Genomic DNA, 27392 nt, shown 5'->3' with positions numbered 1-27392 from the left:
GGACAGAAAGAGCTTGCAAGAAAAAAAAAAAATGAAAAAACTGGGAAGTGACCGAATATACATGTAAAAACAGTTTGACTTCCTGCCACGATGGATTCTGGGCCCACTGAAATGTGTTAAAAAAACTGAGTGAGCTGTCCTGAAACAAGATGTGAGGAAGTAGAATCTGTTGCTATATATAACCATCTTATTTGGGGACATCTTTGCTGCAAAATAAATGGAGATTCAGACAAGAACTAGGAATAGGTGTTTATGGAATGAATTAAGAAAGCCTAACACATTGTTATTCCCCTTCACATACTAAGAGCTACCTGGACCTGTCAATCACAATCTATGTCATTCTAAAGGTAAAGTCTTTTTCATTTACTTTATAAGCATCCATCTCTCTAGGGTAAGACAGTTTAAAACGAAGGTGGGTGGGAGAAACACAGGCTGGCTAACCATCTGCACTCCTTACAATTTAAGGCTGAAAATGTAGCAATGGTAATTTTCCCCCAGTGAGCTACTTTATAGAATCTATCCCTCTCTTTTCAGTGTCATGTGTACAAAGTATCTAGAAAATTATTTATTATACCTTCATACGGGAATTTATTTAATTATTCAAACCCAGTTAAATTCTTCTCAGTTATGTTCTCCTACAGTAGGGTTCTGTTCGAGTTGGGGATTGGTAGGAAAAACAGGAGAATAAAGGAAAGATTTCGAGGACCAGAACAAGGCATGGAAGGTAGTATTTAAGGACTAGAAAAGATACGGTGAAGTAAGATAGGAGCTAAGTGGGGAGGGTGGGGGAGCTGCTTCAGAGTGAAGGACTGAATGAAATCAGGACAAACATAGGAAAGTCAAATACAGATTTTTTCTAATCTAAAGAGATCCAAAAGACATATTTATTTATTTATTTTTAAAAAAGGAAGCCTAGTGAGCAATGCACAGTCTAACTCTAGAAGACAGGGCTGGGGGCTGCGGAAGTGGGACCCAGTTTCCTACTACACTGGTCAGGCTGGCAATGGCGCCTTATGCTACATGTTGGTTCTCTGCAGTATGTGACTAATCAGGTCCTACAGCAAAACCCGGGAAATCAGTTTACTTCCCCATGGGACACCTAGAATCATCTGAATGAGGTTAACTAATATCCAAGGAGCAGACATAATTTGTTCTCCATCGCCCCTCCTACTGTGGCGACACACGTCCAGCAGCAGGAAGCAACACACGGGGAGAAGCGGTTTCCAACTCCCAGACAGTCTTTTTGTGTGGGGTCACACAGACATCTCAGCCTGCTACTGTGCTCTGAGGTGCCTGGTGAACCCACTCCAGAGCCCGCTGCTCCAGTGCTTCCTATGCTCTCAGAAAGTCTCAACAGGCATTCGGACTCACAATCTGAACCCCAAAATGAGAGGAGGTAGGAATGGCACCTAAACGTTCTCAGACTTCCCAAAGAGCATGAAATTCTGACTACACAGATCTAGTTGAAAGAACTGGTGAACGTTCAGCATCCAAGAATCTAAAACTGTTAAGAAAGAAATTTTGAAAGATGAGGTCTTTATATTCTAGTAACAAAATACAGCTGCTCCCATGAGTGGACATTCCAAAAGCCCTTGAGTGTCTACCCAGACCTTTATACTTAGGGTAAGTTAAGAGTTCTAGGGAAGAAACTCACTTGTCTCCAGTTGTGAAATACTCAAGAAGGGAGATAGAATTACAGCACAGAGATAAGAATGAAAAAGATGCAGGATAGCAATAGTGCCTAAACCTGGTAATACTAGGGGCCCGAAACAAATACTTTTCATCATTTTCATGGGTCAGAAGGCATCAAAGGATGGAAAGTGTAAAGAGGAGGAACACTCTATGAAATACATTCTGGCTAAGGATGACATTCAGTGAGGAAAGCACTGATGTGAAGCAGAACAACTCTGAGGTTTAAAATTCCTTTCTGGGTAAAGATCCTTTCTGGGGGGGAAAAAAAAAAAAGCCTTTCTGCAAACACCTGTTTGGAGAGGGGGTAGGCGAGAGAGAATCCACTAGATTTAGCAGAAAGATATAATACTTGGCCTACTTTTTAAAAAATAAATATTTGGCATATTTGACATGGTTTTTATGGCATTTTTTTAAATGAAAACAAAAAAATATATCAAATATGCCTGACAAGTGAAGGGCAGGAAATACAAGAGGGAAACATATTTATCCTTTCACTTTGCAAATAAAGGTGGGCATTAAAATCACTGAGATGATCTGCTCTTCCCAGCACCCAAATTTTCCCCCATCTCTGATTAGATTTGGGAAGGGCCTCATCAGTAGGTTCAGCTCTTTCTGGGGCCTCTTGGCACTAGCCCTAAAGCCTAACAGCAGCCCAATATTAAAACCTGTTCTCTATGACACATATGATTCTGCAAAACTCCACGGGAAGGCGGCCCCTTGGAACTCACACAGAAGAAGGATCAGGCCTTGATATTCACATGACAAGTAATCAAAGGGGCAACTTAGAAGAAAAGAAACCAGAGCCAGGGCACCAAGAGAGAGATAACCTTGGGAACAATAACCTTTAAGGGAAGACCACTCTTTAATATTTGAGAGATGTTTGACCATCCATTAATCATAATACTCAAGTAGTTTCCAGAGAGCTGTGGCAACACTTCCCATGCCATCTATTTCCCCACGCCGTTTGTCCACATACCCACCCATTCTTTCTCCTTTCTACCCAAATAACAAGCCACCTCCTGTCCCAACTCCAGGAGAAATAACTTATATAAGGAAGGATAGATGAAATGCTAAGAGGTAGGTTAAGAGATGTGTTCTATGGGACTAAATATATGGGTCCCCTGCTCTGGAAGCCTTTTAAAAACCATAAGCACTAATTTACATTCCTACCAACAGTGTAAAAGCATTCCCACTTCTCCGCAGTCTCGCCAGCATCCACTGTCTGCTGACTTTTTAATAATCGCCATTCTGACTGGTGTGAGGTGGTATCTCACTGTGGTTTTGATTTGCATTTCTCTGATGATCAGTGATGTTGAGCTTTTTCTCATGTTTGTTGGCCACATAAATGTCTTCTTTCAAGAAGTGTCTGTTCATATCCTTTCTCCACTTTTTGATGGGGTTGCTTTCTTCTTGTAAATTTGTTTAAGTTCCTTATAAATTCTATGTTAGACCTTTGTCAGATGGGTGGATTGCAAAAATTTTCTCCCATTCTGTAGGCTGCCTGTTCATTCTGATGATAGTTTCTTTTGCTGTGCAGAAGCTCTTTAGTTTAATTAGATCCCACTTATCAATTTTGGCTTTTGTTGTAATTAGTTCAATCATTATGGAAGACAGTATGGTGATTCTTCAAGGATCTTGAACCAGAAATACCATTTGACCCAGCAATCCCATTACAGTGCATATACCCAAAGGAATATAAATCATTCTAGTATAGACACATGTACACATATGTGTAGTGCAGCACTATTTACAATAGCAAAGACTTGGAACCAACCCAGATGCCCATCAATGATAGACTGGATAAAGAAAACGTGTTACATATACACCATGAAATACTATGCAGCCATAAAAAGGAATGAGATAATGTCCTTTGCAGGGACATGGGTGAAGCTGGAAGCCATCATCCTCAGTAAACTAACACAGGAACAGAAATCCAAATACCGCGTGTTCTCACTCGTAAGTGCAAGTTAAACAATGAGAACCCATGGACACAGGGAGGGGAACACACACCAGAGCCTGTTGGGGGTGGGAGGGGAGGGAACTTAGAGGACGAGTCAATAGGTGCAGCAAACCACCATGGCACACATATACCTATATAACAAACCTGCACATTCTGCACATGTATCCTGTTTTTTTTCTTTTTTTTTTTAGAAGAAAAAAAATCCATAAGCAGCTTCAAGCCTTGGGCTCTGAGACGGTCACATTTTAATAAATATTGCAGGGGCGGGGGAGCAGCATGCACAGAGTAGCAACAGTAGCTTTACCAGCTTGACTTTGATTCTTATTAGGCTATAAGGAGGTCTTTCAGAATGTTAAATTAGCCAGACTATCGACACAAGGTACTCATGTTGGGCTGAGGTCACTCCTATGAACCACATCCAGATCCAGGAAAAAAAAACATGGGCACAAAATGAGGGCTTCCAAATAAATTTTCAAAAGAAAATAAGACAAAGGCAAGAAAGAGGCTGAGAATCTGTGTTTGTGGGCGAAGCCAGGAAATAAGGATAAACCACAGAAAGAAAAACTATCATGACAATGCGCCTTTCACAACCGTCTTTCTCACTACTGCTGCCCCTGGGGGCGCATGATCTCAGAGACACCCAGGTGCACTGGACCAGCTCTAAAGATGAGACAGAGATAACAGAAGGAGCAGAATCTCCAGTCTGCCTTCCCGAGATTCACCCTGTGTGACCTGGAAGGGACTTCACAGGCTGATTAGGCTGGGTGCAATGGCTCACGCCTGTAATCCCAGCACTGGGAGAGCAAAGTGGGAGGATTGCTTAAGCCCAGGAGTCCAAGCAACATAGCGAGACCCAATCTCTACAAAAAAAAAATTGAAGGCTGGTCGCGGTGGCTTACGCTTGTAATCCCAGCACTTTGGGAGGCCAAGGCGGGCGGATCACGAGGTCAGGAGATCGAGACCATCCTGGCTAAGACAGTGAAACCCCGTCTCTACTAAAAATACAAAAAAAAAAAAAAATCAGCCGGGCGTGGTGGTGGGCACCTGTAGTCCCAGCGACTTGGGAGGCTGAGGCAGGAGAATGGCGTGAACCCAGGAGGTGGGGCTTGCAGGGAGCCGAGATTGCACCACTGCACTCCAGCCTGAGTGACAGAGCCAGACTCTGTCTCAAAAAAAAAAAAAAAATTTTTTTAAATTAGTCACATGTGGTGGCATGTGCAACTTGCAGGCCCAGCTACTTGGGAGGTTGAGGCAGGAGGATGGTTTCAGCCCAGGAGTTCAAGGCTGCAGAGAGCTGTGATCACGCCACTGCACTCCACCCTGAGCAACAGAGCAAGACCTTGTCTCTAAGAAAAATTTAAAAATTAAAAAATAAGGCTAGGTGCGGTGGCTCACGCCTAAAATCCCAGGACTTTGAGAGGCTGAGGCAGACGGATCACCTGAGATCGGGAGTTCGAGACCAGCCTGACCAACATGGAGAAACCCCATCTCTACTTAAAATACAAAATTAGCCAGGTGTGGTGGCGCATGCCTGTAATCCCAGCTTCTCAGGAGGCTGAGGCAGGAGAATCGCTTGAACCCAGGAGGTGGAGGTTGTGGTGAGCCAAGATCACAACACGCACTCCAGCCTGGGCAACAAGAGCAAAATTCTGTCTCAGAATAAATAAAAATAAAAAAAAATTTTTTTAATGAACAAAGGCTGTTTAGTTCAGTCTCCTCAACTGAGATCTAAGGAAGGTGTCTTCTCTGGGACATCTAGTGATCTCAGGTTCTTCTCACTATTTCATACCATTTCTGGGTCACTCCAGTCCAAACTCTTACCTGTTAATCCAGTCACTCTCTGAGTAACAGGTGTTATTAACTACATCTAATTTACAGAGAAGATGACTTGCCTGCAGCTACTCAGCAAAACCTGTTTAAGAGCTGGGTGAAAAATGTGGAGTCAGGCACCACACCAAGAACAGAAAGGAAAACTACCTTGAGCAAGAAAACCCTCTGCTACTCATTCCAAGAGACAGATTTTTCCTGTCTAAAACGAGCTTTTCCATTTTCACAGGTTTTCCAGATTCCCTCACTACAATCACTCTCCAAAATTGGTTCCTAACTCCCAACACAAAAAGTTTAGAGCCAAAAATGGAAAAAGGAACTCCGTTTTAAGCAGAAATTTCATGTTTCTCTATGCAGGCTGGAAGCTGGCATTGTGTAAAACTATAATTGGTGCCCTAGCACTGGCTTCCTCAGGAGAAAAGGGCTTGGCCTTCCTCATCTCACTTCACCTCTGGCCCACTGCCCTGCCCACCATCCCTCTCAATCTTAGAGGCCAGAATACCCTAGACCAGGCTGGCTTCAGGACAGTTTCATTCACTATAGCCCCACAGAGAAATCTGCTTTGGTCCCGAGTCCACTCTACGCAGAGACAATGTTTTGCTTCTCGGTCAGGTTCTCAGAGCAGAAGCTCTCCACCACCTGACCACCTCCATCTAGTTTGGTGGTAAACACCTGACATCCACAAAACCACTACTCCCCCCTCTATCCTTATGCTCTGCCCCTTCCCCCACTCTGGGTAGACTGTACCAAGGAAAACTGTATCAATACTGACATGCCAACTATTAGATCAGCCTAATCCTTTTGTTGAGTGCACTTTCAAGAAACCTCTGCTCTTCCCTACTATCTTTTTTTAAAAATGGGGTTTCACTTTGTTGCCCAAGCTGATCTCAAACTCCAGGCCTCAAGCAACCCTCTCACCTCAGCCTCCCAAACTGGGATTACAGGCCTGAGCCACCGCACCCAGCTCCACCATTCTTACTTTTCATAATCATGTTAATTTGCCTTTTCCCACATCTGGCTCATTTTGTACCAAATCCAACTAGGTTGTCCCATCTGAGTGCTTTCCTATGACCCACCACGTTTTCTGAAATATGGTGGGCTTATTTCTATGGGTAGAAAGCCTTAGCTAAGATGACAACCTAAGAAGAATAAAGACATGAAAGGCAGATAGTATCAAAAGCTGACACAGATAAGAGGTCATCTATTTCTACTCCAAACTCCTCATCTATGGATGTAAAGCTCAGGTGTTTTTTTTTGGTGTGTGTGTTTTGGTTTTTTTTTTTTTTTTTTTTTTTTTTGGAGACAAGAGTCTCGCTCTGTCATCCAGGCCGGAGGGCAGTGGCACGATCTCAGCTCACTACAACCTCCGCCTCAGCGGATTCAAGCGATTCTCCTGCCTCAGCCTCCCAAGTAGCTGGGACTACAGATACACGTCAACATACCCGGCTCATTTTTGTATTTTTAGTAGAGATGGGTTTTCACCATGTTGGCCAGGCTGGTCTCAAACTCCTGGCCTCAAGCAGTCCTCCTGCACTGGCCTCCCAAAGTGCTAGGATTACAGGCGTGAGCCACCACGCCCAGCAAAAGCTCAATGTTTCTTCAAGAAGTTCAACCTCCACCAATACTTTCTGAGTCCAGACTGCTTGTACAAACCAATAAGGTAAAATTGAGTATCTGAGGAGAAAAATGAGCAAGTCATAAAATAAACCTAAATAAGCTACAACCACATGACAACCTTTAACTTCACTCATAATTAAAATCAACAAACAATATTTCCCCCAACTTTTTCAACTCAGATTAGCAGTTAAATGTTCATATGATCATTATGTTAACACTAAATGTCTATTTAACCAAAACTTGATATAATTGCGTCAGAAGATGAAGAAAAGTGTAGGGAAGCAGGAGGTGTCACTTAAAACCTTATCTTCGGCCGGGTGCAGTGGCTCAAGGCTGTAAATCCTAGCACTTTGGGAGGCCAAGGTGGGCGGATCACTTGAGGTTAGGAGTTCGAGAGCAGCCTGGCCAACATGGTGAAACTCTGAACCCAGGAGGCAGAGATAGTGGGCCAAGAGTACGCCACTGCACTCCAGCCTGGGTGACAGAGCAAGACTCAGTCTCAAAAAACAAACAAACAAAAAAACCCTAATCTTCAAGCTGGGAATGGTGGCATATGCCTGTAGCCCTATCTACTCTGAAGGATGAGGCAGGAGGAGTGCTTGAGGCCAGGAGTTCAAGGATGCACTATGATGATGTCTGTGAATAGCCACTGCACTCCAGCCTGGGCAACACAGTGAGATTCTGTCTCTAGAAAAAACTAAAAACCTGATCTGATCTTCTAAAAGAGAAAGTCAATAAAGAGGCTTAACATAGTCGAGGTTGAGGGGGTGATGCAAATTAAGAAAATGTAATTTTTTCAAATTTGGAGATAAAAGAAATAGCTAGAGGATTTAAAAGTGGTTGTTTCTAAAACATGGGATGGGGTAAAGAAGGAAGGACTACTGATTTTTGGTTACAGGCCTTTCTAGGTATCATTATTGTTATCAATACCATCACCATCAAAAGAGATAATTATTGCCTGTTTTCCATATACCAGAAAACATTTCAATTGCCTTTTCCATATTATTTATTATTGTATGTAATCTTTACAATCCTCACAATATGGGCAGGTACTACTTTGGTACCCATTTTATTGATGAGGAAAACTGACACACAGCAAGTAACTTTGCCCAAGATCATTTCACTAGGAAGTGGCAGCACTTAGACGGTGTGATTTGTCTTTTTATACTATATACTTTTTTTTTAACTCTTACCAAAGTAATAATTTATATGTTAAATTTTTAACAATATACAAGTACACATACACTTCACAGCAGCAGCATCTGAAAATAAAAATGGCCAGTTAAATAAGGGTGTGAGCTATCTCCACTCTACATGATACAAAGCTCACAAGGGGACAAAGGCAGTCATGACATTGCTGTCATACGACAACATGAGATTTAATCTGAACAGGTGCCCCCATATACAGGCTGAGCCCATACATCCACCTGATGAGTATGAACCCCTGTTCTTCACTGAGGAACAGTCCAAACTGCCCTCTCTCATTTTATTCCCACTGGTATAATTTTCTGGGAATAGGAATAAAAAGGAAAAACACGTTCTAATTCCTAAATCAAGTCAGCTTCCAGGATCCTTGTTGCCAACTTGACAAAGAATACACCTATATCAAAAAGGATTCGTGCTTATCCTCAACCTGGGATCTGGCATGAAACACTCTCCCCAGTGAAATGTGAAATGCACACTTAACAAAACTCTATGTGTAGTTTCATAAGATAGATAGCCCTTCTGAAGCCTATCCATGGATCCCAGGCTAATCTAAAAACTCTTGCCCTACAGGTAAACTGTCTGCTACCATCAGAGGGAAACAGAAGGAAAGATAAGACTTGACCAACTTTCAGATATTTTGTTTTGTTTTGTTTTTTTAAAAAAGGGCAGTCTCTTTTTCCTTATCAGCACAGTTATAGAAACTAGGAAAAGACCACAGTCAAAATCCCATACCCATAGGAATTCAATACCTGTAGGAATCTAGGGACATTAAATAAATTTTAAATTGTTGTGTGTCTTTAGAGACAAAGTCTCACCCTACTGCCAATGTTGGAGCACAGTGGCACAATCATAGCTCACTCTAACCTCCAACTACTGGGCTCAAGTGATCCTCCCACCTCAGTCTCTAGAGTGGCTAGCTAGGCTACAGGTGCCACACTCAGCTAATTTTTTTACTTTCTTTCTTAATTTTCTGTAGAGACAAGGTCTCACTGTGTTGCTCAAGCTGGTCTGGAACTCCTGGGCTCAAGTGATCATCCCACCTCGGCCTCCCAAAGCACTGGAATTACAAGCATAAGCCACTGCACCTGGTCAACTTTCTTTGCAGGGCATGACATCCAGTGAGAAAGCACAGAATGCTGGGTGCAGTGGCTCACACTTGTAACCCCAACACTTTCGGAGGCCAAGGCGGGAGGATCACTGGAGTGTAGAGTTCAAGATCAGCCTGGGCAAAAAAGTGACACTCCATCTCTAAAAAGAATTTTAAAATTAGCTGGGCATGGTGGCACACTCCTATAGTATCAGCTACTCAGGAGGCGGCGGCAGGAGGATTGTTTGGGTCCAGCAAGTTGAAGCTGCAGTGAGCAGTGATCATGCCACTGTACTCCATCCTGGGCAACAGAGCGAGACCCTGTCCCAACCAATCAATCAATGAACAAACAAACAGAAAACAGCAGCTGCCATCTGCAGGAGCACCCCTTTCCCCAAAATACTGCTGATGAGACTTAAATATTTCCCAGATCGCAAGGAGACTGATATTCAGCTGATGTAAAACAACTCAGATCCAGTTAATTGTTACAAAGCTAAAATAATGTCACATCTCAAGGGACATGCTCTCCAAAGAGTTGTGAAGAAAAAAAAGTCTGTTTCCCAAGAGAGGTAACATTCATTTTATAAGTACTTCATCTGTGCATAAATATATATTTGTAATTGAAAAGGAAAAGCTTTATGAGGAAAACAAATTATAGCAACTAACCTCTGAGGAAGAGTGAGCCAAGAAGATACAGAAAAAACACCAAAGTGCCTTTCCTACCCTCTACTGTGCAGAGAATATTCCACCTCTGGTCACCAAAATGTGTGGGGATTTCTCCCCACCAGCAACCAACCAGTTCACCAGCAGACACCAGCTGGGTGTCCTGGAATTCAATTCTGACACGATCTACCTAGACAGAGCGCCAGATCCCACAGGCTGAGGGCTCAGTCCCCAAGACTGCCCCGTACTTCAGATGCCAATGGCAGGTCCCAGGTTGTGACTTGTGCTTCTGACAGAGGCTTTTAAATCAGGGTTCTCATGACCCCTCCTTAGGCTCGATTAATTTGCTAGCGTGGCTCACTGAGCTCAAAGAAATACTTATGTTTACCCATTTATTATAAAGGGAACAATTTATAATTTATTATAAAGATTACAAAGGAGGCCGGGCGCGGTGGCTCAAGCCTGTAATCCCAGCACTTTGGGAGGCCGAGACAGGCGGATCACGAGGTCAGGAGATCGAGACCATCCTGGCTAACACAGTGAAACCCCGTCTCTACTAAAAATACAAAAACTTAGCCGGGCGAGGTGGCGGGCGCCTGTAGTCCCAGCTACTCCGGAGGCTGAGGCAGGAGAATGGCGTAAACCCGGGAGGCGGAGCTTGCAGTGAGCTGAGATCCGGCCACTGCACCACTCCAGCCTGGGCGACAGAGCGAGACTCCGTCTCAAAAAAAAAAAAAAAAAAGATTACAAAGGAAACAGAGGAACAGCCAGATTAAAAAGACGCAAAGGGCGAGGCATGTGGGAAGGGCGCAAAGCTTCCACACCCTCTTGAGGCAGTCACCCTCCAGGAACTCCCACCTGTTCTGCTATCTGGATGCTCATTCAAAAACTGTCCTTTTGGGGTTTTCTGAAAACTTCATTATATACGCATCATTGATCACAATGCTGCCATTAGTCATCAGCTCGACCTTTAGCCCCCCTCTCCCTCTCACCTCCCCAGAGGTCAGGGGCATGGAACTGAAAGTTCTAACACCGTAATCACATAGCTGGTTCCCCTGGCAACCAGCCACCATCCTGGCTATCTAGGAGCCCACCACAGTTATCTTGTTAGAACAAAAGATGCTCCTATCACGTGGGAAATTCTAAGGGATTTAGGAGCTGTTATCACCCAGGAAATTACAAAAGTTTTGGGGGCTGTCAGGAACACATTAGAACAAGAGGTTCTCCTAATGCCCCTATCCACAAGGGTTTTAGGAGCTCTGTGCCAGGAATGAGACCAAATACGTATTTCTTATTATATCACAGTACCACAGGTGCTGAAGGATTTTATTTTTACTTCTTACTTGGAATACCTCGTGTTCATCCACACTGAATGTCAACTATGAGGAGGGAGCCATTCTAGGTGCAGGCACTGCAGGAGAAGGCATATGTGCCCTTTCAGGCTTGCATTGAGATTCAATGGAGCAGAGTAGGTTTTTTGGACTCCGAAGCCAGGAGTTTAAATGCCAGCCCCACCTGGCACTCTGCTATGGCACAGTGGGTACTTAACGCCTTGGGGCTGCAGTCTTCCTGTGTTGAAATTGGGGATAATTAGAGTACCTTACCTGAAGGGGCTGTGAGAGGAAATAAAGGCATTAATACAAATAAAACACTTACAATAGCACTTAGTATATAGTTAGTGCTCAGGAAGTATTAGCTGTTACCAAAAGAAATACACTGAAAAGAGATAAACAATAAACACATGCAAAATTATTTCAAATGATATCAGTGATATAAGAAAAAAATAAGGCAGTGGAATCAAGAGTTGCAGTAGGCACTCCACTAGTATTAAATCAACATTTTACAAGAACATATGTTACTTCTGATTAAGAATAAAAAGTGGCAAAACATGATAAAGGTTGTTCTCCTCTTTTTTAGATAGGGTCTCTCCATCTGTCGCCCTCAAACTCCTGGGCTCCACAGATCCTCCTATCTCAGCCTCCTCAGTAGCTCGTATTATAGGTGCATGCCACCACACCTGGCTAATCAGTTATTTTTTGTAGAGATGGGGGTTCTACTCTGCTGCCAGGCTGGTCTCCAACTCCCAGCCTCAAGTAATCCTCCCACCTTGACCTCCCAAAGTGCTGGGATTACAGGCGTTGAGTCACCAAGCCCAACCAAAAGTTGTCCTTTCTAGTAAGTTAAAAGCCTGTACCATCCCTCAAAAAATCTGTGGCTAACGACTTCTTGAAACTCAGTCATGTCCCTAATTTTTGCTATAAATGTAGCATTCATTTAAAGATGACTTTTTTCCCAAAACTATACATGTGAAATTAAGTTTTCAAATCTTAAATTCTGATATGAGAATGAGAAACAAAAAAGACCCAGATGAACTCCCAGGTAAACCAATCTCACAATCGTGGTTTCAAAAAAAAGACTTGAATACATTCACTCAAGTATGTGTGAGCAGCTACAATATTCTAGGCACAACGGACAGAGATAAAGACAGTGACCCTAAACTCAGTCTACTGAGAAGAGAAAAGCATGGGGTGTTAGAGAAAGAAAAACACAGGATGCAAACCTCAATTCAGACTGCAGTGAACTGACAGAACACTTCCTAGGGGAAGTGACAGGTGAAGAGGTGTTTGAAGGATGAGTAAAAGTGACCACACAAAAGAGGCACATCAGAAGCAGCAGCATCAACACGTGCAGTAGTCTGGAGGTGAGCTCTCAAGAGCTGGGAACTGGAAGTGCTGACAACTCAGGGTGGGGGAGGACCGATATGGCAAGAAGGGAGTGACAGGAAGCAAGGCTAGAGGGACTAAGCCTCCTGTGGCTTAGCTGGAAGAAAAGGATGACGGCAAGACTGAAGGCAAAGAAGAGCTACTGAAGAATGTACAGGAAGGACAGGCAGCATCGGAGATGCACTTTTAAAAGATCACTCCAGCAGCAATGTAGAGAACGTTTTGGAGGTGGTCCAGATTGGCAGCTGGGAAATCAGTCAGTGGAGAGTCATTCAGGCAGGAAATATGGATGCGGATTGGGAGGAGAAATTATTTCAAGAGAAATTCAGAAAGGAAGACTGACTGCACCAGGAGACGGGATGGATGTGGGAGAATGTGGAAGTGCAGGAGTGACAGAGATGACTGTAAGGTTTCTGTCTTGTGCATCTGTGTGGAGAGAAAATACAGGTAGAGCAGCAGGTCTGTGGCTGGGAACAGGAGGAGGCAGGGTATTGTCAGGAGTCTCATTCTGGATAAACGCTGGTTAAGAACATGATGTGGAAATGCCCAGTGACAGCTGAATAAATGAGAAAGAAACCCAGGAAAGGACTCAAGGCAGGAAACAGCCAATCTTCAAATCACTGACAAATGGAGAATACAGAATAGGGAGGGGGAAAAACCAGTGAACCAAGAAGGGGATTCTGAGGCATGACACAGCCATAGGCAGAAAAGGGCCCAGGGATGAGTGAGAAAAATGGTGAGAGTGAAGAAAGCCAACCAGCCAAGAGCAGTGAAACCAAGAAAAGTTTCCCAGAGGACAAGGGCACTGTCAAGTGTTACAGAAAGTCAAGGTAAAGAATCTACAGCTTGAACGGGATTTACAGACTAGGTGATTACTGGTGACTTTAGCAAGAAAAGCTGTAGCACAGTCATTAACACTTTCTGACTCCTCTCGACCTGTGACAGCACTTAATCGCTGGAGCATTTACCTGGCATTTAGCACACTTTCAACAATCACACTGAAGCCCTCCTGTGCACCAGACTGGGGACACAAGAGGAATAACTGACACTCCAGGATCCTGGAATCTGGAAGTCAGGTGTAAACAGCCAACCATGACACAAGAGAATGACTGCTACAGGAAACCAGTAAAGGGAGTATTACTTAATGCAGTTTGGCAGACGCTTAAACACCTACCATGACACTGGGCACTGGATTAACACAGATGAGTCAGACCTAAACATACAAGCTCCCTGAGGTCAGGGCCTTTCTCTAATGCACTGCTGTGTTCCCAGCACCTCACAAGTGTCTGACACACTGTAAGTAATCAACACATATTTACTGAATGAATGGCTGAATGAACAAAGACATGGACCTTTTCTTTCAGGAGCAGGAAGGGGTGGATGCTTCAAAAACTGCAATTTGTGATCTGGATTAAAGAAGCAATAAGGGCCAGGCGCGGCGGCTCACGCCTGCAATCCCAGCACTTTGGGAGGCTGAGGTGGGTAGATCACCTGAGGTCTGGAGTTCGAGACCAGCCTGGCCAACATGGTGAAACCCCATCTCTACCAAAAATACAAAAATTAGCTGGGTGTGGTGGCAGGCACCTGTAATCCCAGCTATTTGGGAGGCTGAGGCAGGAGAACTGCTTGAACCCGGCAGAGGCTGCAGTGGGCCGAGATCGCACCACACTCCAGGCTGGACAACACAGCAGGACTCCGTCTGGGGCAGGGGTAGGGAGGGAAGGTTGGCCAATGAGCCTGTTCTGACAGCACGCCTGCACAGAACATGAATCATGGTACTGGCAAGTGACCGGCCCGCTGCAGAAGCATATACCTCTACATACATTTTATCGTTTAACCCCAACACCTCTCCAAACCAGACATCATCTCCTTTTCACAGATGGAGGAATAGGTTCAGAAGAAACAGATTAGAAGTAGCCAAGCAGGGGCCGGGCGCGGTGGCTCAAGCCTGTAATCCCAGCACTTTGGGAGGCCGAGGCGGGTGGATCAAGAGCTCAGGAGATCGAGACCATCCTGGCTAACATGGTGAAACCCCGTCTCTACTAAAAATATAAAAAAAAAAAAAAACTAGCCGGGCGTGGTGGCGGGCACCTGTAGTCCCAGCTACTCGGAAGCTGAGGCAGAAGAATGGCGTGAACCCGGGAGGCGGAGCTTGCAGTGAGCTGAGATTGCGCCACTGCACTCCAGCCTGGGCGACACAGCGAGACTTCGTCTCAAAAAGAGAAAAAAAAAAAAAAGAAGTGGCCAAGCAGGAATGTTAACACAAGCCTGGCTGACTCCAAAACCCACGCATGTTCTCCACTCCATCAAGCTTCCTGGGCTTACCTCAAGGAAGCATTTTCTGAACAAACCAGGGATTCTCAATCCTAACCCGAAGTGGAGACATTATAAAGCTTCAATTCTATCACACCAAAAAAACACCTTATACTCCACCAAGACTTAGCAAGCAGAGCCTCATGGCAGGCTAGGACTGAGTTCTTCCCAGAAGACACATCCAAAACACAAGTTTTTCCACCTTAACAACGGATGTCTCCTGACCCCTTCCTCCAGAAACCAAATGGCCAATCTCATGCCCACTTCGGCTTGTGTCCTCCCTCTGTAGTCAGACAAGGAGGACTCCCTCAGCTTGCATTTCCTTCCTGAAGAGTATTCACTACCTCTCTTTCAAACACTGTGTATCACTCAATATTCTATTCTTTCTGCTCTCAAACGTTTCCTTTCTCTACAAAAGGAGGTAGAGAAAAATGTAGCCACCGACTAATAAAAAAAAAGCGTATCTTACCTCAATTAAAAGTATTAAGTTAAACAAAATAGGTGACAGTTCTTTAAGAGCATGACAATAAGAATTTAAGGTTAAAAGTTTAAGTTAAAGTCACTCTCTGATTTTTTTTTTCTTTTTTTTTTTTTATTTTTTTATTTTTTTGAGACGAAGTCTCGCTCTGTCACCCAGGCTGGAGTGCAGTGGCATGATCTCACTGCAACTTCTGCCTCCCTGGTTCAAGTGATTCTCCTGCCTCAGCCTCCCAAGTAGCTGAGATTACAGGCACCCGCCACCATGCCCAGCTAATTTTTGTATTTTTAGTAGAGATGGGATTTTACCACATTGGTCAGGCTGGTCTGGAACTCCTGACCTCAGATGATCTACCCATCCCGGCCTCCCAAAGTGCTGCGATTACATGCATGAGCCACCGCACCCAGCCTGATTTTTTTTAATGCACCATTAAACAGGCATCTAAGCCATCTAGCATGCACACTTACAAGACCAAGCTCAGTGACTGACAACGTGCCAGCAATCTTATCCAGGTGATGGTACCCCAGAAGGAAATACAAATGTGAACAGCAAAGGGACAACTATCCACATCCCCCAGCAACAGGTTTAATGTTAAAACTAGTATTAGAAGCGGTAACTGAGCAAAGTAATTCATTCTTCAACCATTCAACAGATATTTGAGTGTGTAATGTTTACAATTTTAAATAGTGATCATGAGAAGGAGACACGTGAGCAACACTTGAAGGAGGGAAGGTGGTTATGACACTGGTATCAAGAGATGCCCTGGCAGAATGAACAGCCCGTGCAAAGGACCCATTTGTAGAGCCCTCCCCATCTTGTTGTAGACTTAATTTACTAGGAGTAAAATGGGAAGCCACTGCAGGGTTGTATCAGAGCAGGGAATTATCCAACTTTCATTTTAACAGGATCACTCTGGCTGTTATGAGAATACAACATGTATACAAAGAAGGAAGAGGGAGATGGGTCAGGAGACAACTGCAATGATGCAACCGACAGATGATGAATGATGACCTGGACCAGGGTAGAAGCAAAGGAGTAGAAAAGTGCTCAGACTGCAGATACGTTGTGAAGGCAGGGCCAACAGGATTTCTTAATGGACTGGATCCAAGTGACTTAGCAATTATGAATGCAAACATGTTTGAAGACTACAGTCCAAAGTCAGCACTCTTACCAGCCATTCGTTGTAAGTTCTCTCTAGACAGTCTGAGACTACAGAAGAAAGAGTAGTCAAGGATAACCCTGAGGTTTTAGGCCTGAGCAACTAGAAAGATGAAGCTGTCATCAACTGAGATGGTGAAGGTTAAAGATTGAGCATGTTTAAGGGGTGAGATGAGGAGTTCAATACTGGACATGTTGAAATTCCTATGATACACGGAGTTTGGGAAAAAAAATACTTAATATTTGGTTATTCAACAAACATTTGGGAACCTCCTCATCCTTCCTGTTTTTGGACATGTGTTACCTTCAGGCAATAGTGAGGTAAAACAAAGTCCCTGATCCTGAGAGCTCAGCCTAAAGATAGACTAAACAAGCAAGGACCACACAGGGCAGGGAAAAAAATTTCTGTAACTGAGGTCTGTTTAGGATGCTTTAGCAACATAGAAGAGGAGGACCCAAAAACAGCAAACAGCAACACCTGCAAAGGTTTGCAAGTGACAGTAAGCATACAGGGTACCAGGACCTTCAGGAAATCTAACCGGTATCCAGTTGAGATGAACGTTAGCAAATGGCAGAGGATGTCAGTCTTTCAGAATCCCACCAAAGAAAGCTTATAAATGTCTACCACTTACACAGGTTCAGATTCAAGAAGTACTTTATGTGGCCAGTGGTAACAATCATAGGATACTCAAGGCTAGTTACAGAACTGTGAAAATGCAAGGGCTGTAAGGACCCTCTTCTGTAGATGAATATACAGATACTTAATAAGTAAGTGGCAACAGTGGGCTGGAACACAAGTGCTGTGGTTTGAAAGTGTCGTCTAAAGTTCATGTGTTGAAAACTTGATGCTCAATGTGGCAGTGTTAGGAAGTGGGGCCTGATGGAAGGTGTTTGGATCTTGAAGGCACCACCCTCATGAACTGGATTAATGCCCTTATCATGTGAGCAGATTCGTTATGACAGGGGCGGGTTCCTTACAAAAGGAACCTTGTTTGAACCTCTTGTGCATGAGGACACGCACTTTCTCTCCTCCCCACCCCCACCCCTTGCCCTTCTGCCTTCCAGGATGGGATGACCATGACACAGCAAAAAGGCCAGGTGTCAGACCCTCAATCTTGGACTCCTTAGCCTCCAGAACTGTGAGAAATACATTTCTGTTCATTATCAGGTATTCTGCTACAGCAGCACAAAACAGACTAAGACACCAAGCTACCTAAATCAGTTGTCTTCAAACTAGGGTACGTGAAAACTTCCCGAGCCAAGTGAAAGCAGGGACACCCTTTCACAATCCGGCTTCTCTCGTTTTACAAAATAAAGGCCCATCACCCCTCCATTCTGAATCCATGCAAAAGGGTGATCTAAAATACTCAAGCTGATATTGGAAGATGAATGACTTAATGATGGAATAACAATTCCTTTTACAGGTCTGGAGGTTTCCAGTTTTCCTGCTTTCTACAAAATTAGAGGAGATGAATGGCAAGCTAGTTGATTCATAAAAATCCACTGTATTTTGACATATAATTTCAAAGGTAAAAACTGAGTCTGATTGACCTTGATATAACAATATTCTTTCCATTTCCATCTACTTATTTATGTCAACAGGGTTCCTTAAAGCTTAGAGCTATACAAATGAAAAATCTTATTCTAGTATTAAATAGTAATTATCCACAGAATCATCAAATAATTCGGGGTGGAAGGCTCTATCTCATCAAGATGCTTTCTTCAAAAAAAAAAATGTATAAGATATCCATTTGGTTTTTTTTTTTTTTTTTTTAAGACAGAGTCTTGCTCTTGTCACCCGGGCTGGAGTGCAGTGGCGCAATCTCGGCTCACTGCAACCTCTGCCTCCTAGGTTCAAGCTAGTCTGTTGCCTCAGCCTCCCAAGTAGCTGGGATTACAGGCACCCGACACCACGCCCAGCTAATTTTTGTATTTTTAGTAGAGATGGGGTTTCCCCATGTTGGCCAGGCTGGTCTTAAATTCCTGACCTTAGGTAATCCACCTGCCTCGGCCTCTCAAAAGTACTGGGATTACAGGCGTGAGCCACCACGCCCGGCGGTATCCATTTGTTTTGGTGAATTTTGTACTAATAAGTACAGTAGTAATGCAATCCAAAAGAAATAAATACTTAGATTCTGAGAACAGGAAATAAAATTTTAATGTATACTTTTGTCACATATGATAGAGTGACAAATAAAATATTTTCAAGCATAAAAAAATGAAATTAAATTAATATTTTGCAGGGGAAGCAGAACTGAAATGATTGAGGAAAAAAGAAAAGTGAACATTTCTGACTCAAATAAGAGCTTGTTCATCTACAGGTTTTAAAATGTATGACAATAGGTCAAATTATTACAGTAGTTAGAACTCATCGGATAATTTTAAAAAATGAAACAATTGTTGTTTTTAAGTGTATATTTACAATATATCAGAAATTACTTCCTTTTCAACTCCTTACTTACAATGAAAAAAACTGATGTCAAAAATATGTGATGGGGCCCAGTACAGTGGCTCATGCCTGTAGTCCCAGCACTTTGGGAGGCCAAGACAGGAGGACTGCTTGAGGCCAGGAGTTCATGCCAACCTGGGCAACATAGTGAGGCACAGTCTCTAAAACAATAATAATAATAACTAATTTTAAATATATATATTTTATAACATAAAAACATTTTATAACATACAAAATATATTATATTTTATAACATATAAAAATATATGTATTATATGTGCAAAATGGGATGAAGAATTCTCCAAAATTCTCTTAGTGGTTATGAATGCAAAAACGTCTTTTAGACCATAGTCCAAAATCAGCACTGTTGTCAGCCCATTCTACCACAAGATTTATCTAGACAGCCTAGGAGACTAGAAGCCTGCGAAAGGCAAAGACAGTACTCATCTCCACTCCCAAGGAAAAGCAATCCCAGAGACACGGAACTTTGGACTTCTACAAGACAGGCAAGGGAAAGCACAGCATGCTAGCTGAGATGACAAAACAGCCCTTGCTCCCTGCTAGTCAGCCAAAAAAAAGGGTAAAAATGTCAGACCAAATAGCATACTTATGGGCTGAATAAGGAAATAAAGAAGCACAACTCTACAACCCACACAAAATTTTTATGTTTCTGCCATGTATGTGTCAGGCAAAATTCTTGCCAAACACTACATATCACAGGAATAAAAAGTACTGCTTGCTGGTCCCCTGTCCCATAGGGTACTGAAGGTCAAGTGTGGGCTTTCACAGAAATACTGACACCTTTCCTATAGTTTCACAGGGAGAAACCAAGTAAAAACAACTGCTTTAAAAAAAAAACAAAAAAAGAAAGAAAAAACTCATCTTATGGAAAGAGTATTGCTCATAGCAAGTTGGCAAAGCAAATTGTTTTCAGAGTTGTTACCTTCTCTCATTGTTCAAAATTCTCAAGCATACATTTAGAACCATTGCCCCCTCATCTAATCAAATTACCGCTTATGAGGCCTGAAAGTCTAATGCTGGAGGGCTTTATATGGTTCTTTATATTTTTCAGGTTATTATATTAAATCGTGTACTAATGGAACTTTTTTTGTTTTTTCTGAGATAGGGTCTCGCTCTGTCGCCCAGGTTGGATTGCAATGGTGGGATTAAGACTCACTCCAGTCTCAACCTCCTAGGGCTCAGGCAATCTTCCCACTTGAGCCTCCCAAGTAGCTAGGACTACAAGATGAACATATTCTAGCTCGTTTTAAAGAAAAGTCATAGCATAATTGGAGGATGGGAACATCATGATTTAGTAAGTACTATAAAATGATAACTTTCCTCTACTTGGATGTTTTTAGGGGTAACTTTTTCAAATATGACAATCATTAAATAAAAATTCAGAAGACTAAACTTAGAACAAAACCTTCAGTCTTGAATGATCACCAAAACTACCACCACCAAGGCCATCCAAGAATCACCAAGTATTAAACAAGATTTTTAAAAACAAAACATCTTTCAATCTTCAGTCACAAATAATATTTTAGTAATAATCGAAAGATTTTATACTATTAAAGAAATTATGTTTCTAAATGTTTCCTTTTTCTTTTTTTATTCCTACTTTGTATGTCATAATTATATATGGGTTATGCTTATATATTTTATATATATGATGAAAAGATCAAATGCTTTCATGACAAATCAGCTTAATGACTGAAATGGTTTAATGGGACATGAAAGCATACAGACATATGCATACACACTCGCATATAAAAGCACACCCTCAACCCTTTTTTATGGATTTTAAAACACTGAAATACAAGTCTAAGATTTAGAGACCGTAAGTAGTTCCAACAGCACCACTACCAAGCAAAAAAGGTCAGGTCTTCAGCAGTGAAATTCCCAAAGACAATCTGTCCCCACCACAGAACCTCATAAAAGCAAGATTTGACAAAGAAATGACATGAAAGCAAATGCTATGTAGTGAACTGGTAGGTGACCACAGACAGAGTGAGCATCAGAAACCACACTTCAAAGACACTCAAGGAACAAAGAAGAAATACAGCCTGAGGAAAGGCAGCAGGAGAGGAACTACTGGAGGCAGCAGGACCCAGGGTTTCTTCATTCTACCAGATATCCTGCTAGGCATGGCTCGGTGAAAAAGCTGGAGTTTCAGGCAGAGCAGACAGCAAGTGCGGACATCCTTGGCTGGGGGAAAGCCTGCCATGCCGAGAGTGGGTGTGGCTGTACTAGCTAGAGGGGGAAAGGGAAGGAGGTCCCAAGGGCCAGATCACACCAGGCCTTCCCCGCCATGGCAGCAGTTTGAGGTGATGGAAAACACACAATGCCAGCTCTGAGAAAAACAGCAGAAGGAACAAACCAGCCCCACAGTCCCGGGAACACCTGATAGGAGGGTGTGGAATAACGTGATCTGGCTGGATGGGGATGGCGACCGAGGTTCCAGAACAGGGCAGTGGGAGCCGACACGGGTCCAGAGCACATTCTGAAGCACTCCAAAAGCAGATGCTGACTCATGGCCAAGCTGCACTGAGGTGGCAGTCCACACCTCAGAGGGGACGGCATCTCCTCTCGTGTCCTATATTGGTCACACGCAGGCCAACCTCCCTAAAAATACTCACACGAAGAGGCCACTGCTTGTGGAGAAAGTTCAAAACAGATACAGATTTTAAGAAGGAAAAAAAAAACTGGCCGGGTGCAGAGGCTCACACCTGTAATCTCAGCACTTTGGGAGGCCGAGGCGGATCATGAGGTCAGGAGACCGAGACCAGCCTGGCCAACACGGTGAAACCCCGTCTCTACTAAAAGTACAAAAATTAACCAGACATTGTGGTGGGCACCTGTAATCCCAGCTACTCGGGAGGCTGAGGCAGGAGAATCGCTGGGGTTGCAGTGAGCCAAGATCGCACCCCTGCACTCCAGCCTGGGTGACAGAGCAAGGCTCTGTCCCAAAAATAAATAAAAAATAAAACATAAAACCCTAGATCCCAATCCCAGTCCTATCACTAAGTCAAAAGTTCCCCTAACCTCATCTTCCATTGTCATCTACCAGTAGGGAAGACTGGTGCCTGACTTCAAAGGGAATAGATAATCAAATGCTTTAATGATAAAGTGACGTGGTGATAAAAACAGTGGAAGAAATTTAGAAACAGTAAACTGCTAAGGACAGAGACCTTCTCTCATGGTTCCTTAAAATCCTTATTTCCCCTCAATCCCAAGCACTTAAACAGGTTAAGAAAAAGTATTCTCTCACAGAACACATACTCTAATGGAAGAAGCAGTCAACAAATAAGCATAAGCCAAGAAAGATATGGTAAGTCTATGGAAGCAGAAGAAAAAAAAATAATTCTCATTAAGGAAATAGGTAACAGAGCTCCCTCGAGGAAGTATTAACAGAGTTGAGCCTTAAAAAGCCTAAAGGCCATTCCAAAAAGAAGACGACTGAGCAAAATGTTAAGTGAAGGCAGTTCAATAATATGGTCTGTGTGCATTTGGCTGTATAGAAAAATAAGGTCGGGCATGGTGGCTCATGCATGTAATCCCAACACTTTGGGAGGCCGAGGCAGGCAGATCACCTGAGGTCAGGAGTTCGAGACCAGCCTGGCCAACATGGTGAAACCCCCCACCTCTACTAAAAATACAAAAAAACTAGCCAGGCGTGGTGGCACATGCCTATAATCCCAGCTACTCGGGAGGCTGAGGCAGGAGAATTGCTTGAACCCGGGAGGTGGAGGATGCAGTAAGCCAAGATGGCACCACTGCACTCCAGCCTGAGTGACAGAGTGAGACTCCATCTCAATAAAAAATAAAATAAAAATAAAAACAATAAATAGCCTGGGACCACGTTCAGGGGCCAAGGGGATTTGTACTGTACTGATGTATTTGACCTGTACTGAGCAATGGGGACTTACCCAAGGTTTCCGAAAAGGAAAATGGCACAACCAGAGCTATTCCTAAGGAAGACCATTCTGATGACAGTGTAATGGAACAGATTCAGAGGCTATTTCAGTTGTCCAATGAAGAGGTCACAGGAACAAGGAACAGGCAATAAAAAGGAAACAGAACGATACCTAAAAGTCACAGGTATGTATGCAGGCAAAGAAGTTTAGCCTGGGTTTTTTCCCCCCTTTTAGTGTTGTCACTACACCTGTCCTTTGGGGGAAAAATGAGAATCTGGTTTCATTTGGTTTTGAGATGGGGTCTTGCTACATTGCCCAGTCTGGAGTACAGTGGCACTAAAGCTCACTGCAGCCTCCAAGTCCTAGGCTCAAGCCATCCTCCTGCCTCAGCCTCCTGAGTAGCTGGTGGAACAAACCACCATACATGGCTAATTTTTATTTTTTTTTTAGAGACAAGGTCTCTCTCTGTTGCCCAGGCTGGTTCTGAAGTCATCCTCCTGTCTTGGCCTCCCAAAGTGCTGGGACTAGAGGTGTGAGCCACTGTACCCAGCCATAATCTTTTTTGGTTTTTGTTTGAGACAGGTCTTGCTCTGTCACCCAGGCTGGAGTGCAGTGGCACAATCACAGCTCACTGCAGCCTCGACCTCCCATGCTCAACCAATCCTCCCACCTCAGCCTCTAAACATGCAACACCGCATCTGGATAATTTTTTTATTTTTGTAGAGAACAAGTCTCACTATGTTGTCCAAGCTGAGAATCTGGTTTTTAACATAGGTCAAAATAACTTTCTCAACCCACCACATTTTTCATTTTATACAGACGGGGTCTCACTGTGTTGCCCAGGCTGGTCTCAAACTCCTGGGCTCAAGCAATCCTCCTGCCTCCACCTCCCAAAATGCTGGGATTACAGGCGTGAGCCACCAGGCCCAGTCTTGGATTTTTTTAATAACAAAAATATCAACAATCTTAAAGGATGACAAACAATCAATTGTATGTCAAAAATGTACAAACAAGCTTGGGCAACATGGTGACCTAGTCGCTACAAAAAATAAAGATTAAAAAGCCAGCCCGGGTAGTGGCTCATACCCGTAACCCCAGCACTTTAGGAGGCAGAGAATTAGCTACTCCCATATTGGCTCACCACTATTCCCATTCCACACTTTACCCAAGTAACACCAAAAGCTTGTACTGATTATCAAGTTAGAACAGGTGACGACTGAGAAATACACAACAAGAAGAACAGAGTTATTCACCTTCTAGGGTGGCAGTTTTCACCCTGATGGTAACTAAATTATTTAGACGATTACCAAGGTCATTTTGTTTCTAAAAGCTCATATGCAAGTTTACGTCTCCTCCCCACCTTAGGAGGACTGGACCTCAGCTTAAAATCTGGACCCCACTACATGCCAGGCAGGCACTGTGCTAGGAGGGCTGGGAAAACAGCCACGAACACACACACACACACACACACACACACAAAAGCTCTCAATCCAACAGGCGAATGCCAGAAGGGCAAAAATAATTCTAAAAGAACAGGTAAAGCTTTCTGAAAGGGCTAGCATTCTGGTTTTGCTTTGAATTACCAGTATAAGTCACAGTAAAGAATACATTCAAAAATTACAAATTTTTTTTAAAAGCCTTCAACCAGGGAGCACACAGAACAGAAACTTCAGGACCTAAAGCAGGCCGATTCCTAACCCTGGGAGCTAGGGACGAGATTAACTTCATCAATAAAGAAGTTCCCCAGGGCCAGCCGCCGTGTCTAGCTGGGCTCCTTGCGCTAAAGTCGTCCAGACCTGGAGGGAAAAACGTAAAACCAAAATGGAGGAGGGGCTACGGACGCGTCGGTTCGGGAGCGAAAACCTCGTGGCTCTTTCCTCATGGCGCCAACCAGCCTTCCTGCTCTGCTCTCCCCAGCCCGGGGAAGCATCATCCCGCCTCTCCAAACCCGCACACCAGCACCCAGCTCTCAGGGTCCCCTGAGGAACCCGTGCTCCAAATGAAGTTGGAGGGTGTTAAACGGTGGGAAAAACAAGTAGCCACATCTTAAAGGCTGTTAGGGGAGCAAAGAAAAGAAGCATCTGGGAGGACTCCACCCTTCTCCACCTGCAGAAAAAGCCCCGGGTAAAGCTAGGAAGTCATTTCCCTCGTCTCTTCTTGCCTTGCTGATAAAACAAAGGAAACAGGCTCCTAAGAGTGTCAGACGCCCATACGATGACCCCCTTCCGTGGATCCAAGACGCGTACGTCCCGGACACCGAAGAGCATGGAGCCAGTACAACTTTCTCATTGAAGTCGACCACGTTTCCTCTCATAACCTTAAAAAACAGAAGCCCCTACTATTACCGTTTCATTAATGTCACGGCACACCTATTTGGCTCTCAGGCTTTTAGCCGGAAACCCCTGTAATCCCCAGCCCTTGAGTGCAGCCCCAAACGGGGCTCCCCTTCCCCGGGATGCCGCCTCGCGCGTTCCCGCCACCCTCGCCCTCCCGGCCGCGCTTCCCGGCTCGCTCCGCCCTCAGCACCGGGCTGCGCCGCTGGGCAAACACGTCTGTGCCAGACCGGGGCTGGGGTGGGGGGTGGGGGGGCCATCGGGGGTTCGTAGGGGGTCCTGCGGAAAGCCCTCTCCCCCAACACTGGACTTGCAAAACAATAAGCATCCGCTTCCCTGCCCTTCCCCCATAGGACCCCGGCCACGAGTTATTAACGCAGGGGGAGAAAAGCGAGGGGAGCACTCCAGCCCTGCGATCGTAGCCGCGTACCCCCAGAACCTCCATGGCCCGAGTCTTCGCCCGCCCCCGCCGCAGCGCCCCCAGGCCGCGCGGGGCGCACTTGGCGCTGGAGCGCGGCCGGGAGCGGAGGCGCGCGAGCCACGCGGTGGCTGCAGCAACTGACATGGCCCGCGGCCGCCGGCCACATGCGCCGCCGGGACCGGAGCCGGGAGGGGAGCGCGGCTTGGGGCCCCGCCGTACCTTGCCGCTGGCCGTTCCCCCGCTGACGCCGATAAGGAAGGGCTCGCCGCCGTTGGGCTGCTGGTGGTTCTGCAGGGTCTGCTCGCTGTCCCCGGCCATGGTTCGCGCCGCCCCTCCTCCCGCTGCCTGTGCGAACGGACGCACGCTCCCCGCCCGCGCCCGCGTCGGCCTCCCTCCGCTTCCCGCAGCCGCCGCTGGGCGCTGCCGGGGCCGAGGCTGCTGCCGCTCGCCTGCGAGCCGCTCAGAGCCGGGTGATGGGGCTGGGTTTCCCGGAGGAGCCAAGAGCCTTCCTTTGCCCGCAGCGGCCGGGCCCGTTTACATCCCAGGCAGAGGTCAGCGTGATGCTGCTGCTCCAATCCGGGCGGGCAGCGCGCTGCTATTCGCCGAGGCGGAGGCGGCGAGGCGTCTGGCCCCAGCCTCCGCCCCTCCCGGGCCCCGCCGCCGCCCGAGGTCTCTGCGAAAGGTGTGAGCCGGACCCTCCCTCCCACCCGCCCGGTTAACCCTTTCTCCGACGCGCCCTAGCGGACCCTGCGGGAAAGAAACAGGCTGTTCTGTATTTCAATTTGGTATGCTACCACCTATTTCAGAAGGGATAAAAAGCTTGAAGGAATTAATAGGCAAATTGAATAAGAAGGAATGGCCCAGGTTTGAGAAGCAAAATTTGAGCAAGCTTGGAAGATTAGGGTGGAACAAAGAGTTAATGTCATTTACCCATTATCCAGACTAAAAACTTGTGTTTCCAAAAAATGAGGGTTCTTTTTCCCTTCTCCCGTTCGCCAAGATAATATGTCAGCCTCTGGCTTTAGATATTTCCTGTCTTGGAAACCCCCCAGCGCCATCCTTTTTAGCAGGCCTGTCCTCGTGCGACTCTACAGAAGGGCAGTTTGAGGGGCTTATCTGAAGGGTGCCCTCCCTTGGAAAAGCAATTCCCTTCTAAACTACAGTATCTCAGATCCCATACACTGAGCTTCCTATGGAGTTAGGGTATCTGAAAACATACTGACATTTTGATCCATTAATACCTTCAATTGAACTGATTTTCCAGAGATTGGCAATCAGTCACTTAGAAAGGCAGTTTCAGACTCCACCTCTGGAGCCAGATTTCTGCATTCACATCCAGGTCCCTGAGCAAGTTACTTAACCTCTCTGTGCTTCAGTGCTCTCATCTGTTAAATGGGAATAATAATGGCAAATACCTCCCAGGATTTTTGTGAGAATTAAATGAATTCGTATATGTAAAGTTCTCAGAACAGTGCTGGTACAGTCTAAGCCCTATATTAGTGTTTGAAGAAAAAAGGTCTCTAAAGGGCTGAAACTGGAAAGAGAAGT

General features: G+C 44.7%; 1 protein-coding gene across 2 annotated transcripts in view; it reads right to left on the bottom strand.

The window, feature by feature from the left end:
• UCK2 (uridine-cytidine kinase 2) overlaps nt 1–26382 on the bottom strand; it is an 84821-nt gene extending 58439 nt beyond the window's left edge. For both annotated transcript variants that reach the window (XM_005539852.4, XM_074001845.1), the window contains exon 1: nt 26064–26382. In XM_005539852.4, the coding sequence (XP_005539909.1) occupies nt 26064–26162 (99 nt within the window). In that variant the 5' untranslated portion in view covers nt 26163–26382. The remainder of the gene's footprint in view (nt 1–26063) is intronic.
• Nucleotides 26383–27392: the final 1010 nt, after the last annotated feature.

This window comes from Macaca fascicularis, chromosome 1, assembly GCF_037993035.2.
Source record: "Macaca fascicularis isolate 582-1 chromosome 1, T2T-MFA8v1.1".
NCBI classification, from domain to species: domain Eukaryota; kingdom Metazoa; phylum Chordata; class Mammalia; order Primates; family Cercopithecidae; genus Macaca; species Macaca fascicularis.
Note: the sequence above shows the minus strand (reverse complement) of the source record. Positions and strands in the feature narration are given on the sequence as shown.